Raw genomic sequence first — 14075 nt, forward strand, 5'->3', positions numbered from 1 at the left:
AAATACACGCACGCAAACACTGTATATACCGAGTCCTGATTTATGTTATAGAAACAGAAAAGAAAAAGAAAATTATTGTCTTGTTTTCTCTTTTTTCTCCTATCCACCAAAGACAACACACATGTGACATGTCCCAATTAAATGGAGTTTGATTTTTGCTACAATGCAAAGTCGGCAAAAGATCTTCATCCATACCACAAATAGTGTGATTTTCTGGATAAAATTTCCTCTTAAGGCCTACCAAATTGGGGTCCTCTCTCCTTCGTGTGTCTAGTAAAAAGTAAAAACTATACCTAGATAAAACTTCATTTTCTAAGAAATTTCTTGCATGTGTGCGTGTGATTTATTTATATGAACCACCTCTGCACCTGTCTCTATCATTTCGCCTTCTACTAAGAAGAACTAAACAAAATTACTAAGTAACTAACATATATCTGGTCAAATTAAAAGATCTGTGACAATAAGTGTACAAAAGGGATTTAATGAACTCCAAACATCTATCACTTTGAAGCAATATATGGAGAAGACAATGGTCGGGCCAATATCAACAAACAGCATGTTATTGTCGTGGAAATACTTTCAATATGCAAATAATAAGATATCACTTGAGGTCATTTTACAATTTTGTCCATTAATTTGTCTTCCACTTAAAATAGAGAATTTTATCACTTTTTTCAAGAAAATCACGTCTAAACACAATTTTAAACTTCAAAATACTCTTTTCCTTCGATTTTAACTTTAGATACTCATTTTTTCAACTTCAAATTCGCTTTTGCTTTATCACAAAGAGGGTCAACACATAATGAAGAGATACGACAGAGAAACTGGATATATGGAGGGCATCTATTCCAGCACATATGGTTCTGATTGCACTGCAAAAAATAACACTAGCATCCTTTTTTTTCCCTCTCTTTTTCATAGCAACATTATCAAACTTAAGGTTAGAAAAATTGAGTCTTTTAAGTTTTAAGGAAAGGAAGGAGAGAGAGAGAAACGAAAAAAAAAAGAGATTTTTGTTAAAACTAAAGTTTCTTCTTATTGGTCCACGTGTTTTCCACGAAATAGTCCCCTCCCAGAATCCTACTAAAATTTGTTGGTCCAATTCTAGAAAATGAAGTGAAAACACCCAACTGGTTTTCACTCAAAAATCTGTCCTTTCAAGAAATGCTTATTCTTAAAAAATGGTGGAGCTCCCACCACCATTATTATTACCATTACAGGCCAGCCCCATTTTCCTTTCCTTTCTCTCCCTCCTAATTATCTCAGAAATTAACTTCTCTCTGCTGCTGCTGCTGCTGCATTATAATGAAGCTAACTCATGTCTGCCACTTTAACAGCCGTATTGGCTCAGTTTTATCAATCAAAACTTGTCTGTATTTCCATTACATTTTTTTTGTTAAAATATAACTCAACAAACACTATACTATATTTTTTTAACTTCTTCCTAAATTTCTCTTCTTTTCCTTTCCTTAATGATACCATAGGATAGAAGCAGCATAGTCACGTTCTTAAAGTTGAATACTTTTTAAAAGAATCATATTAAAGAAGACTTGACCCGTGTGTGCCAACCGCTTCTTCACCTATATATATAAAGGCTCCTTATACTAGGGAGTTTACCACCAAAAAGACTTGTTATTTTTAACAGTCTCTCTATTTATTATACATTTGCCTTTCCAAGAAAGTCTAAAACCCCACCTCCCATATCACAGGCAAACCAAAAAGAAGCAATAATATAATGTCTTTTTCTTATGCTAAAAACTGTTTGCAACGGTTTTGTGTGGATGAGTTCCAAATGAATACAGAAACCAGTAATGGTTTCTTCTCAAATGATCTTCTCCCTTCTCTTGGAGCTAGAATTAACTACGCTACAAAGCTTCGAAAATTCATCGTTTCGCCTTTCAATCCCCGGTATAGGTAATAACTAATGAATCTCTCACCCCTGTTACATAGAAAATTAATTAGGCTTATGATTGTAATTGAGTTTTTTGGTGAGTTATTTCAGGTGTTGGGAGATGTTTCTGGTTGTTTTGGTCATATACTCAGCCTGGATTTCTCCATTTGAGTTTGCATTCTTGTCATACAATGAAGAGGATGCTTTATTCATCATTGACCACATTGTCAACTGCTTCTTTGCTATTGACATTTTCCTTACCTTCTTCGTCGCGTATCTTCATCGAGAGTCCTATCTCCTTGTTGATGAACCTAAGAAAATTGCAATAAGGTAAACATGTTGTTCTAAGTCAGTATATTCATGTCCAACTTCAAGAAAATAGATATATAGTTGTAACATGTAAATAATAACAGGTACTTGTCAAGTTGGTTCATATTTGATGTATGCTCCACTGTACCATTTCAATCATTGATCCTCCTCTTCACGGATCACAAAGAAAGCGGTGGAGTTGGCTTCAAGTTGCTCAGCATGCTCAGACTATGGCGTCTCAGACGAGTCAGTGCCCTATTTGCAAGGTCCAAACACCACCTGTTTTTGGTTTCTTCTACACATGAATGAATTATGAAATGCTTTAATGCTGGAACCAATTCTCACATATAAGCCGGTTTGCTTTCCTTCAGACTTGAGAAGGATATCCGGTTTAACTACTTCTGGACGCGATGTACAAAACTCATATCAGTAAGTCTTCAATGCTTTAATTTATTCTTGAATCCAAAAAGATGAAATTTCTGTATGTATTATAGCATGTTGACCACTAGTATATATTTGGTTGTTGTTTGAGTTCAGGTAACATTGTTTGCAGTGCACTGTGCTGGATGCTTTAACTATATGATTGCAGATAGATATCCTGATCCAAGAAAAACATGGATTGGTGCTGTAAATCCTGATTTCAAGAAAGAAAGCGTTGGCGATAGATATATAACTTCACTATATTGGTCTATTGTAACTATGACAACAACCGGTTATGGGGATTTGCATGCTGAGAACTCAAGGGAAATGTTGTTTGACATTTTTTACATGTTATTCAACTTGGGATTGACTTCTTACATCATTGGAAACATGACTAATCTTGTTGTTCATTGGACCAGCCGCACCAGAAACTTCGTATGCTTCTCTCTTTCTCCACAAACCGCGTGTTACTTACAGGTTATATTCATCTTAAGATCAAATTAAACATCAGAATTCTTGTTTGTTTTCAGAGGGATACAGTGAAAGCAGCTCAAGAATTTGCGAAAAGGAATCAGTTGCCTCCAAGGGTACAAGATCAGGTTTTATCCCACATATGTCTCAAGTTCAGAACTGAAGCATTGAAACAAGACGAAACTCTCAATGGCCTTCCCAAAGCCATCCGAACGAGTATTGCACATCACCTGTTTTTCCCTATAGTTCAAAATGTTCGTTTGTTCCAAGGTGTTTCGCCAAACCTTCTTTTCCAACTGGTAATTTTCTCCCATTCCTTCTCTCTTGTTCTATTTCCGGATATCTGCATTTTAACAGTGTGGTTCTTAAATTCTCTTCGTTAAGGTTCCTGAAATGGAAGCTGAATACTTCCCTCCCAAGCAAGATGTGATTTTGCAGAATGAGGCTCCAACAGATCTGTATATAATAGTTTCAGGAGCAGTGGTAAGTTAATTTTATAGAATGAGTATATATATAGTTACTTGAAACCTTAGAAAAACTGTGCTTTTCATGTACTTATATCGTATTTTATAAATCATTGCTGCAGGAACTGATAGCACAAATTGAAGGGCTAGAGCAAGTAAGTATTACATAACTAATATATTCATTTTTTTAACATCAAGAAAGTCACAACTTTAGGATATAACTTATCTCTCTCCTCAATCTTGTTTCCAAACCAGACAATTGGAAAGGCTGTTGCAGGAGATCTATTTGGAGAAATAGGTGTTTTATGTGGGAGACCACAGCCATTTGCTGTTCGAACTACTGAGATTTCTCAAATTCTACGACTAAGCAGAACAGCGTTGATGAACATTCTCCGCGCAAATCCAGAAGATGAACGGATAGTTATGAACAATCTTTTGCTGGTAAGTTTACCAGATTATGCACAACTTTCTTCTCACGCAACTTTTCCTGGTAAATCCACTATTGTTATTGCTTAGGAAAAACGACATTCACAAACAATTCTTTTTGTTTAAAAAACATCAGAATCTGCAGGGATTCGGAGGCTTTGGTTATGTGGACCACCAAACAAATGGAGGGCCAGATATCAAAAGGCATCATGATACAGCACTGACTAGCATAGATATCAACAATTTGGAAGCTAGAGTTAAGAAGCAAGAGGGAGATGATGTACAAGAAATAAACAAAAGCATGAATAATTTGTCACTAAATCTTGAAAACAAGAGAGAACTAAATGAGCAGAAAGTTGAGCTCATTGGACCAGATGAGAAGGGAACAAAGAGCTGTCAACTGAACCCTGAGGTCCCCTGTTGTTCTAAATCTTGTAGTACCAATTCAAGTGGTTCTAAAGTGACAAAATCCACCAATAAGAGAGTCACCATTCACATGCAAAAGAAAGAATCATTGCATCACCAGTTTGGGAAGCTAATCATTGTACCTGATTCACTAGAAGAGCTATTCAGAGTAGCAGGTAAATTACCTTTCATATTAGGTAAATTAAAGAACCTAATTATAATTTTATTCTCACCCTGCAATTTTGTGCAACTGCAGGTCAAAGATTTGGAGGCTACAATTTCAAGAGAGCTGTAAATGCAGAGGATGCTGAAATAGATGAGATTGATGTCATCAGAGATGGCGACCATTTGTTTTTCCTTAACATGAATGCTTGAGCATTGAATATAATCCTAAAGGAAAATTATCAGAAATTTAGAGAATGCTCAGAGGATAAAAGCAATTGTATATTGATCTCATTTTGTAAATGTTAGGCTAAATGATCAATCTTTGTATCTCCAAAGGGAGAAATCAAAATTGCAAACTAATACATCAGTTTCAAGAATATCTTCGACTCACTACAGAAGGATTACACTCTATATCCAGTTCTTTTCATGAATAACATACAACTTTAACACCTAGTAAAATTGCAACTATCTCGTGTGCTCTATACAAACAAGATGTTTAACAGGAGTTTCCTGCCTCAAGTCTTGCTCTGGATAGAAGTTCCAGATGTATCAATTGACAAGCTTCAGATGAAAATTTCAGCGAGCTCCATCTAAATTAACATTTATGAATAAGCTTCCATGAGGTCACTTGCAACCTAATGAGCCGATTTAAACTCCATCTGAGCTTTGCTGAAACATGTTCTCTTGGGTCATCTGCATCCGCCAATATTGAAAAAATTCTCCTTGCATGCAGTGTACTATTGACTTCTAGAAATTATTGGGATAGGATGAGCTTCTGTGTTGAATACATACTCATCCAAAGGGATTGTGGTGCTATTACCAAACAGCAAATAGAGGTATTTGAGTGTTTCGCCCAAGAAAAACGTCTCCATCTTGTCTCTTCTCCGCGGGGGAAGCATAGTGACATCATCAAGAGAAGTGTAACCTCCAGAGTCGACCTTTGTGTACTTCTCAAATGCCTCAAAAATTTGCCACCCCCATTCACGATACCTAAAGAAGAGTCCACCAAATCAACAAAACTTATCTGTAAAAACCCATAAAGTGAATATATATCTAAGTTCACAGATCAACTGAAAAAAAGGAACATACTTTGAATCGCCAGTAATACGATAGAGTACAAACAATGATTCAACGGTTTCAGGACGCAAAAGATTGTGACGATCGGCAGGCTTTATGATTATGTCATTCAAATATCTCGAACTTTTGTTTCCACCATCAGGGCCACCTTCAGAATTTCCCTGCTTGAAGAAAACAAGATAACAAAAAAAACATTAGAATGCAAGAATTTTCCAATTATGTCACAATAGAGAATACTCAAGTCGGATTTGATATATGAACACTATCGTCAATTTATCTTACGTCTCTCTGTTGATGAGAATAGATCATTCAAGTTGTGATAGGCACAATTTCACTCTGATTGTTTGCCAGATTTGTTTGATTGATTGGACTAGCATTAAGTTATTCTTACATCTTTTAAAACCACTAAATATGTGTTGCATCTAGAAATAATTGACATTAAACATACATTAGAAGTTTAGAGTATGCAACAAGATTTTTCAAATTTTCACAAACTCCCTGTAACGACCTGGCCGGTCGTTTTGAGTATTTTAGCCTTGTTCCCCTATTTATTGCCTCCCATATGTTATAATATGGTTATGTGACTTGTCAGGGTAGTTGATTTTGGTTTCGGGCGAGTTTCGGAGTGAAACGGGACACATAGTCCGTAAGTTGGAGGCTTAAGTTGAAAGAGTTGTCCGAAGTTTGACTTTTGTGTAGACGGCTCCGGAATGGAGTTTTGACTGTTCCAATAGCTCTGTATGGTGATTTTGGACTTGGGAGCATGTCCGGATGTTGATTTGGAGGTCCGTAGATCGTTTCGGCTTGAATTGGCTAAAGTTAGAAAGTTGAAGGTTTGGAAGGTTGAGAAGTTTCACCGGGTGTTGACTTTATTGATATCAGGTCCGGATTTCGGTTCCGGAAATCAAAATAGGTCTGTTGTGTCAATTATGACTTGTGTTAAAATTTGAGGTCAATTGGAGTTGGTTTGGTATGTTTCGGCATTGGTTTTTGAAGTAAGAAATTCATAAGTTCCTTAGACTTGAATCGATGCGCGATTCGTGGTTTTAGTGTTGTTTGATGTGATTTGAGGCTTCGAGCGAGTTCATATCATGATTTAGGATTTGTTGGTAAGTTTGGACGGGGTCCCGGGGGCCCCGAGCGTGTTTCGGGTCGAGTTCGGACTATTTGCTTTTGAATTAGGACGGCTGGTTTCTTGTTCTGGTTCCTTCTACGCATTCGCGAAGGTTCCCCGCGATCGCGTAGAGTCCTTAAGGACTGTTGAGATTTTTCTCTTCGCATTCGCGAAGTCAGGGGTGTGATCGCGAAGGTTGCTGAGTTTAAGCATTGCGAACGTGTGTGGTCGAACGCATTCGCGTATAAGGAAGGTGAGGCTGGGGCTGAGGCACGCATTGTTCTTCACGTTCGTGTGGCCTGGGACGCGATCACGCAAGTGGAGGAAGCTGGTCATCGTGTTCGCGATTGGCTTCACGCGACCGCGAAGAAGGTTTAATGAGCTGGGGAAAATTGTTCTACACGATCGCAAAAGAGGATAACTGGGCAGCAGTGTCAAATTTCCAAAAAGAGGGTTTTATCTCATTTTTCATCTTTCGGACCTAGAGAGCTCGGTTTGTGGCGATTTTTCGAGGGATTTTCAAGGAAATCATCGGAGTAAGTGATTCTAAATCGGAATTGGTTATTATACATGAATCCATCTTTATTTTTGTCATTTAATTAGTGATTTGAGTTGGAAAATTTGGGGGGAAATTGTGAAACTTCATAGACAAAATTTTGGGGATTTGAAAGGCGATTTGAGGTTGGATTTGAGTAATTTTTGTATGGTTAGACTCGTTATCGAATGGGTGTTTGGATTTTGTAAGTTTGGTCGGGTTCCGAGGCGCGGCCCGGGGTTGACTTTTTTAGTTGGCTTTTTGTTTCTCTTTTAAGATTGCCACTTTATTGTTCGGAATAGCTTATATGGTTTTCATTTATGGCATGAAGTTGTTTTGGCTAGATTCGAGCCGTTCAGAGTTGGATAAAAGCAGGAAAGGCTTACTAGTGGATTGAGTTTGCGTGTTTTGAGGTAAGTGTCTTGTCTAACTTTGTGTGAGGGAATTACCCCTTAGGATTGGTGTTGTTTTGTGCTAATTGTGGTATGTGAAAGCTGTGTACGCAAGGTGACGAGTGTGTACATGGGTTAAATGTAGTAATTGACCGGTTCAAGCTATATAGACTCCTTTCATGCCTGTAATTGAGTTGCCATAACATGTTATTTCATCGTCATTAGTCTATCTTACATGCTTTACTTGACATTGTTAATACTTGTCTTATCTTTCACTTGCTAATTGCCTCTACATGCTTAGTTGAAGCAATTGCTCTCTCAATTCCATATTCATTCTTTAACCGTTGAGTTCCTTTACTTGAAGTTGTTATTTCTTGGAATATCTTATTGTTGAATTTTGGAGTTGAAGTTATAAAGGCCGTGATTCACATCGAGGCAAAGTTGTAAAGCTGTTGAAATATCATTCTTTTTGAGTTATTCACTATCGGTTGCTATTGTTGAGACTCTTGTACATATTGTAGTTGAGCTATGAGCTATTTATTGTGGAAATACTATTATTGTTAATTTCTTTGGCAATTGTGGTATTGGGCACTTGAGGTGCGATCTATGTTATGTTGTGATATTGATAGGCATGCGGTGGTATAAGGATTGGGGTTGAAACGCATGTAGTGAGATAAGGTGGGCTTGATACGCGTGTTGCTAGTAGGGGAACTACTTGAAGCCACGCAGTGTGATAAGGTAGGCTAAAACGCGAGTAGCTATTTCGGGAAAAATGATTTTTAAAACTAAATGCAAGGCTCCCGCGGTGATATAAGGAAAGATTGTGATTTGATTTGTGAAATGAGACTACGAGGCAGTACCTCGGTAGTTATTGTTGTTGATACCTTTCATTTACATCACTTGTGTTTTGTTTGCATTGCTTCCTTGGCATTCTTATTATGTGTTTTCTTCTGTGGTGTCTTAATTCCCTTAGTTCAGTGTAGCTATTCTTGTTATATTTCTTCATTGTATCATTTCCATCGTTTTTCATTATCATATTGTCATATACATGTTCAGTTTTTCTTATTTATTCCAGCAGGTGTCTTGACCTGGAATCGTCACTACTCTACCGAGGTTAGGCTTAATATTTACTGGATACCATTGTGGTTTACTCATACTATGTTTCTGCACATCTTTTTATGCAGATCCAGGTACCTCATACCAGCCTAGGCACCAGTGAGTCAAGCTCGGATCGGAGACTTCAAGGTATACATGCCGGTGTCTACGGGCTTCAGAGTCACCCTCTATCTAGTTCTATATCATTCTTCTTTTATTAGATATTGTTGTATAGGGATGTTCAGTATACTCAAGTAGAGCTTGTGACTTGGTATCACCGGATCTTGGGAGTTTTGTTCTGTTGAGTTGCGGAGTCCTTTTTATGATAGTTGTTGGTTAATTTGAAAGATTTATCATTACTCAGTTAAATACTGCATGTATGCTAGGCTTACCTAGTCTTAGAGACTAGGTGCCATCACGACATGCTATGGAGGAAAATTGGGGTCGTGATACTCCCCCTACTCAAAAAATAATTTGAAGATCGACAAGGGAAAACTGAAAGCAACACCTTACATAAAAGTTGCCAAAAGTGATGAAAAAAATAAAAAATGTTTAACTCACCTCAATATTGAAATAAGCTATTTCTGGAGCAAGGCCAGTAGAGGTTACTGAGTATATTTCCACGCATGTCTTAGCCAGATCTTCAGCAAGCTTTAGGTTTTCCATATCTTCAAAAGTGAGCAAGTTCTCTTTCATAGCCCTTTCCTTTGTGAACCCCTTTGTAGCGCCAAGGGCCAGGGCACCAGGAAGGAAACACACCTGAGGATGATGCCAAATGATATCAAACTTATAAGAACAGACATCAACATCTTAAATCAAGCTTTCATATATTTAGGAATGTAAATTTCATTGTGAATAAAAAAAAGAAAGAGGCACGAAAAGTCTGTTTTCCTCTAAATCAAGATTAGACACTTTAACAGAAAACACATTACTAAAATATATAGCTAGGTTGGTAGGTAAAGGTATCTCAATGTCTGCAACTTGTAATCCATCATAAATCAACACAAACAGAAGAGAAAAATGAAACTTATGGCCAGCGATTTTAGTACGTTAAACTCTTGAGTGAGAAAAATGATTGATAAATTTGAAAACCTTCTATGAACATACAAAATTTAAAATATAGAATTGGCTAAGTATATTAAGGAGAGTATTGAAATGTAGGTTGGGATGATCTTTTTTCTTTCTTTCTTTACTGCAGATAAATTTGGCATCATGCAGCTGATTTCCTTGTCAGTCCCATTTCGAAGTTTCCATCTTTGGTTTCTGAAGCACAGCTAGAAAAGAATAATAACAGAAATGGCATACCAGGTGATCCATCTTTGGACTGAAACCACCTTCTCTCCCATAAGGCAATTCTCCCACAAAGAGCAAGCCGTTTGGAACAGATTTGCGAACAAGAAGGTGCCTGACACCTTTAATTGCTTCGACATACATATCGTACAAGTATGAACAGTTAGTTCCTCGCTGCTGAAGCCACACTTTAATAAGATACTCATAGTAGCTATCACCACGAGATCCAAGTCTAATATTGTCTCCACTAAAGTCTCCAGATTGAGGGCTGACATCATCATAAGCACAAACGAAAAGTCAATGGGTATAACAGTTCTATATTTTCTAATCCAACAGTAAACACTAATGAAAAAAATCCAAAATCCACTCATTCTTAGACTTGTACTCTGCACGGTTAAATTGCAGCTTTTGGCTGAGAGATATTTTCGTGGCAAAGAACAACAACAACAACAACGACCAATAAAAATATCAACGGAAGTGGCTGAGAAATGGCACAAATATCAACGGAAGTGGCTGAGAACAAGGAACAAAAGATGTGGTGGTGGAAGCATGTCTGAAGCAAGTGAACAAGATATTTGCACATTGACTCATTCAGAGACCCTAACCACAACTAAATGCTACTCTTTCATATGTTAGGGAATCTTGAGTGTATATATGCAAATAAAGCTACTGAACTATTGCAGAGATGTTCTTTTTTCTTCTTTTTTTTGGAGGGGTTGTGGTGAGATTTCTGGAAAACATGACTGCATCTTTCTAATATAATAGATAGTGAAGAAGGAATTGGCAATGGAACAAATTAGTTTAATTAGTTTAGTTTAATAGTAAATCTTATTGTATAATCAGGAAATAAAACAGTAACCAACAATATAGATACAACTGGATATAGAAAAACTGTTATGGTTTTCCTGCATGTTGAATAGGAGGGGAAAAGAATAATTAAAAGAAGTTCATTGATTCTAGAGACATAGAGTGAACTGCAAACTGTTTTCATCCTAATTTGGTTTTAACAGTTAATTTTGCCAGAAGAGCTATATATACTTTACAATAAAATAAGAAACAGACAACATAGAAAAGGCTTTTATCATATGGCTCTGTTACCATTGCGTTGAATGCCCTACATTGTTGGAAGTTGAGATATGTATAGCTCATTAGCTCCCAAAACAATAATAACAGGTAAAGAAGACACATTTCAAGATACTGGAATAATTGCAGCACATGATATAATTACTATTCAGATATTAGCTGGGCAAACATCTGCCTACACAAGTCCTGGAATAGGAAAATAGGAGTTTAGTTGCTTACCTTATGTATATAGGGACCAGTCCCTCCACCTTTGGCAAAGTCTTTATATGTTGTAGAACCTTCATGGCTTCTATGCTATACTTCGCATCACCTGTTAGATAACTAAGATAATTGAATTCAAGCTGTAGGGTTGCAACTTCAGCAGTGCTACTCAGACCATCAGGAGCAGGATGTGCAGACTTTTCACGCAGGACAACATCACTGTATGGAATATCGGAGGGACTTGTTGTAAAAGCAGTAAGTAAACGATCAGCCAAGTTCCTAGCATTTTCCAGGTAAATAGATGGTTTAGGCCCCTTGTCTCCTGGAATTCCCCCTTGATTCCCACCACTTAAGTGATAAGCACTCAAAAGACCCCCTAGAACTCGTATTGTAGTTTCAAAGAGATTAACTTGGCCTTTCCCTTCAATCTTCTCAGGAAGATGTTTCTCAATCCACGAGCCTGCTTCATATACGACCTCATCAGCTCCCATAATCATAGCCGTGTCTAAAGCATCGATAATTGTAGCTCCCAAACCTCCTAAACCGTCAACCCCTCTATGGCTCAAGGGCATAAGTTCATCAAAACCCATGGCATAGGATTTGTAGCCAGACCAGGCATGGATAAATGCCTCTTTAACCTTCTGTTGTCTTGCTATCCATTCAGGCTCAGCTCTTTTCGTAGACTCTTGAATAGATCTATTCCTACTACTTATTTCATCGGGAGATAACCGAGGTGGAAGTCTAGGTGGTTTTCTCCAAAATCTCCTGAAGTTGCCGCTTCCATGAGTCATGATATTGTCTCCTTCCTTAGATCCATCATTTTTTGCTACACCATCAGATACAGGATGGACATCACTTTTATGAGCCAGTATGATATATGCTAAACCACCAATCATCAGTAACACAAGAAATTTCCCAGTGCTACATTTTAAATAATCACGTTTTCCGTTACTGGTTAATAGAGCCTGAGAAATTACCTGAAAAGATGAGGAAACTATAAAATTTCAGTGTACAACAGAAAATACATAACTCTGCTGCAGAAATATAAAGACTCTTTTCAAGGAGTGAAAATGATCTTGGAAGCTATCGCAAATTTACCAGGAAGAGCTTATAGGTGCATCAACACTGCAAGGAAAACGGTCAGAGATAATAAAAGACGAAAAAGGTCTTATCTATAGCTGCATTAATTGCTTTTTAACGTAGTCTACTCAAATATGTTAGCAATAACATCGTGTATTTATCACATGGCAATGAGGTCCAAATCTTATACTAGTTGAAATGGCAATTAAAATATAGTAATCACCAGCCTTCAACCAAAGTTACTATTTTTTTTGGTCTGTAGTTTTTATAGGCTGAGACGTAATAATGCTTTTAAAGGTGTCCGCGTACTAAGATTCACAACATAAATAAGTTATGTAACAGAAAGACGGTTTCGTGCAAGTACAACACTGTTGCAGCACCCTTTCATGGAATGAAGTGCATACCAAGGTCCAAAAGCTAAATCCTTCCCCCCATCCCCATCCCCCAAACCCACAAGAAGAGGAACTAAAAGAAAACTTTCAAAATGAGATTGACGACGGTTAAAAAACATAAAAATATACTAATCTGAAGCTCCACTTAGAGATTCAATAAGATAGCTAAAAAGATGGTATTAATAATTAACTAAGCACAAAAAGGGGAAAAAACATGCTTCAAGTGGTACAAGTGATATGCTCAGCTCAATGTCAAAGCCTATTTGAGCCTTCTTCATAAATTAGGAAATTTAATATTTAAATAAAATCTTTAGGCTAGTTATATATCAAATCAAGTTCAAGAAGAACAAATGTTTGACTTGCCTCTATTTATATCCAATTGCAGTATTAGAGGTATATAATTTTTTTCTCTTTTTACCGGATTGGCTGTTACTTTCCGCATCAACTTTGGATTCAATTGCACCAGTCATAGTAAGCAAATTTTAGTTCATATAAGACAAAAAATAGAAGAACAACAAAAAAAAACAAATTATTTCTCTCTTCAAACTAATCAGGGCATTTCCAATATATCCTATGAAGAAACCTTACCAAACTCAATTAAAAAATTGATCCTTTAATCCATTTAACAGAGAAATCAAGATAATTTCGAAAATGGAAACAGGATTCAAAGGTACAAAGTTTGATTGAGCTGACCTGAGATACGGATCGTTGGCGGAACTTGGCGTTATCATAATGCACATCTTTCACCGAGTAAGGCAATGAATTCGACATCTCTAGATCAAGAAAAAATAAATTACAAACAACTCCAGATTCTCAATTATGCTCTGCCTTAAAGCAGACTCAAACTACAAATCATACGCGTGTACATTTATCCACTATACTACAGCGCGCGTATATAGAGAATGCTATTATAAACACCCAGATGGGAATTAAGCCGGGGGGGGGGGGGGTCGTTGCGGGAATTCGGCGGTGGACAAAGATGGAAGACTCGTGCTTTTGATTCGTTGTGAAAGACTTCTGAATGGTGGTCTTTCAGAAAAAGGCCAAAATAGTTACAAAATTAATTAAATAATAAATTATAAGAAAATTAACTAAAATAACCATTCATCTAACCATTTAAACTAAAATAGTCTATGATATATATAATATATGATATATGAATAATTAATATATATATAATGTATATATAATCATACAATCAATATATAATTTATATATATCAATTAAATAAATAATAAATTTGTCCAATTATTTGTATACATATT

The 14075-nt window shown here is 36.8% G+C and overlaps 2 protein-coding genes across 4 annotated transcripts; one reads left to right on the forward strand and one right to left on the reverse strand.

Annotated features, from left to right (window-relative positions):
• The first annotated feature begins 1185 nt into the window (after window positions 1-1185).
• Window positions 1186-4928, forward strand: LOC104249919 (potassium channel KAT3-like). Of its 3 annotated transcripts, NM_001302571.1 has the most exon segments (12): window positions 1675-1914; window positions 2003-2221; window positions 2305-2466; window positions 2572-2629; window positions 2738-3055; window positions 3151-3390; window positions 3476-3574; window positions 3678-3710; window positions 3811-3996; window positions 4118-4562; window positions 4643-4741; window positions 4744-4928. In NM_001302571.1, coding segments are annotated over 12 exon segments (2043 nt in total). In that variant the 5' UTR covers window positions 1675-1735; the 3' UTR covers window positions 4749-4928.
• LOC104249918 (mannosyl-oligosaccharide 1,2-alpha-mannosidase MNS3) lies at window positions 4813-13808 on the reverse strand. Its single transcript, XM_009806442.2, has 6 exons — window positions 13504-13808; window positions 11357-12315; window positions 10070-10322; window positions 9326-9523; window positions 5641-5789; window positions 4813-5541 (listed from the first exon to the last, which is right to left on the reverse strand). The coding sequence occupies exons 1-6, from the start codon at window positions 13579-13581 to the stop codon at window positions 5289-5291; spliced, it is 1890 nt and encodes a 629-aa protein (XP_009804744.1). The 5' UTR covers window positions 13582-13808; the 3' UTR covers window positions 4813-5288.
• Window positions 13809-14075: the final 267 nt, after the last annotated feature.

This window comes from Nicotiana sylvestris, chromosome 2 (genome assembly GCF_000393655.2).
Source record: "Nicotiana sylvestris chromosome 2, ASM39365v2, whole genome shotgun sequence".
Classification (NCBI taxonomy): domain Eukaryota; kingdom Viridiplantae; phylum Streptophyta; class Magnoliopsida; order Solanales; family Solanaceae; genus Nicotiana; species Nicotiana sylvestris.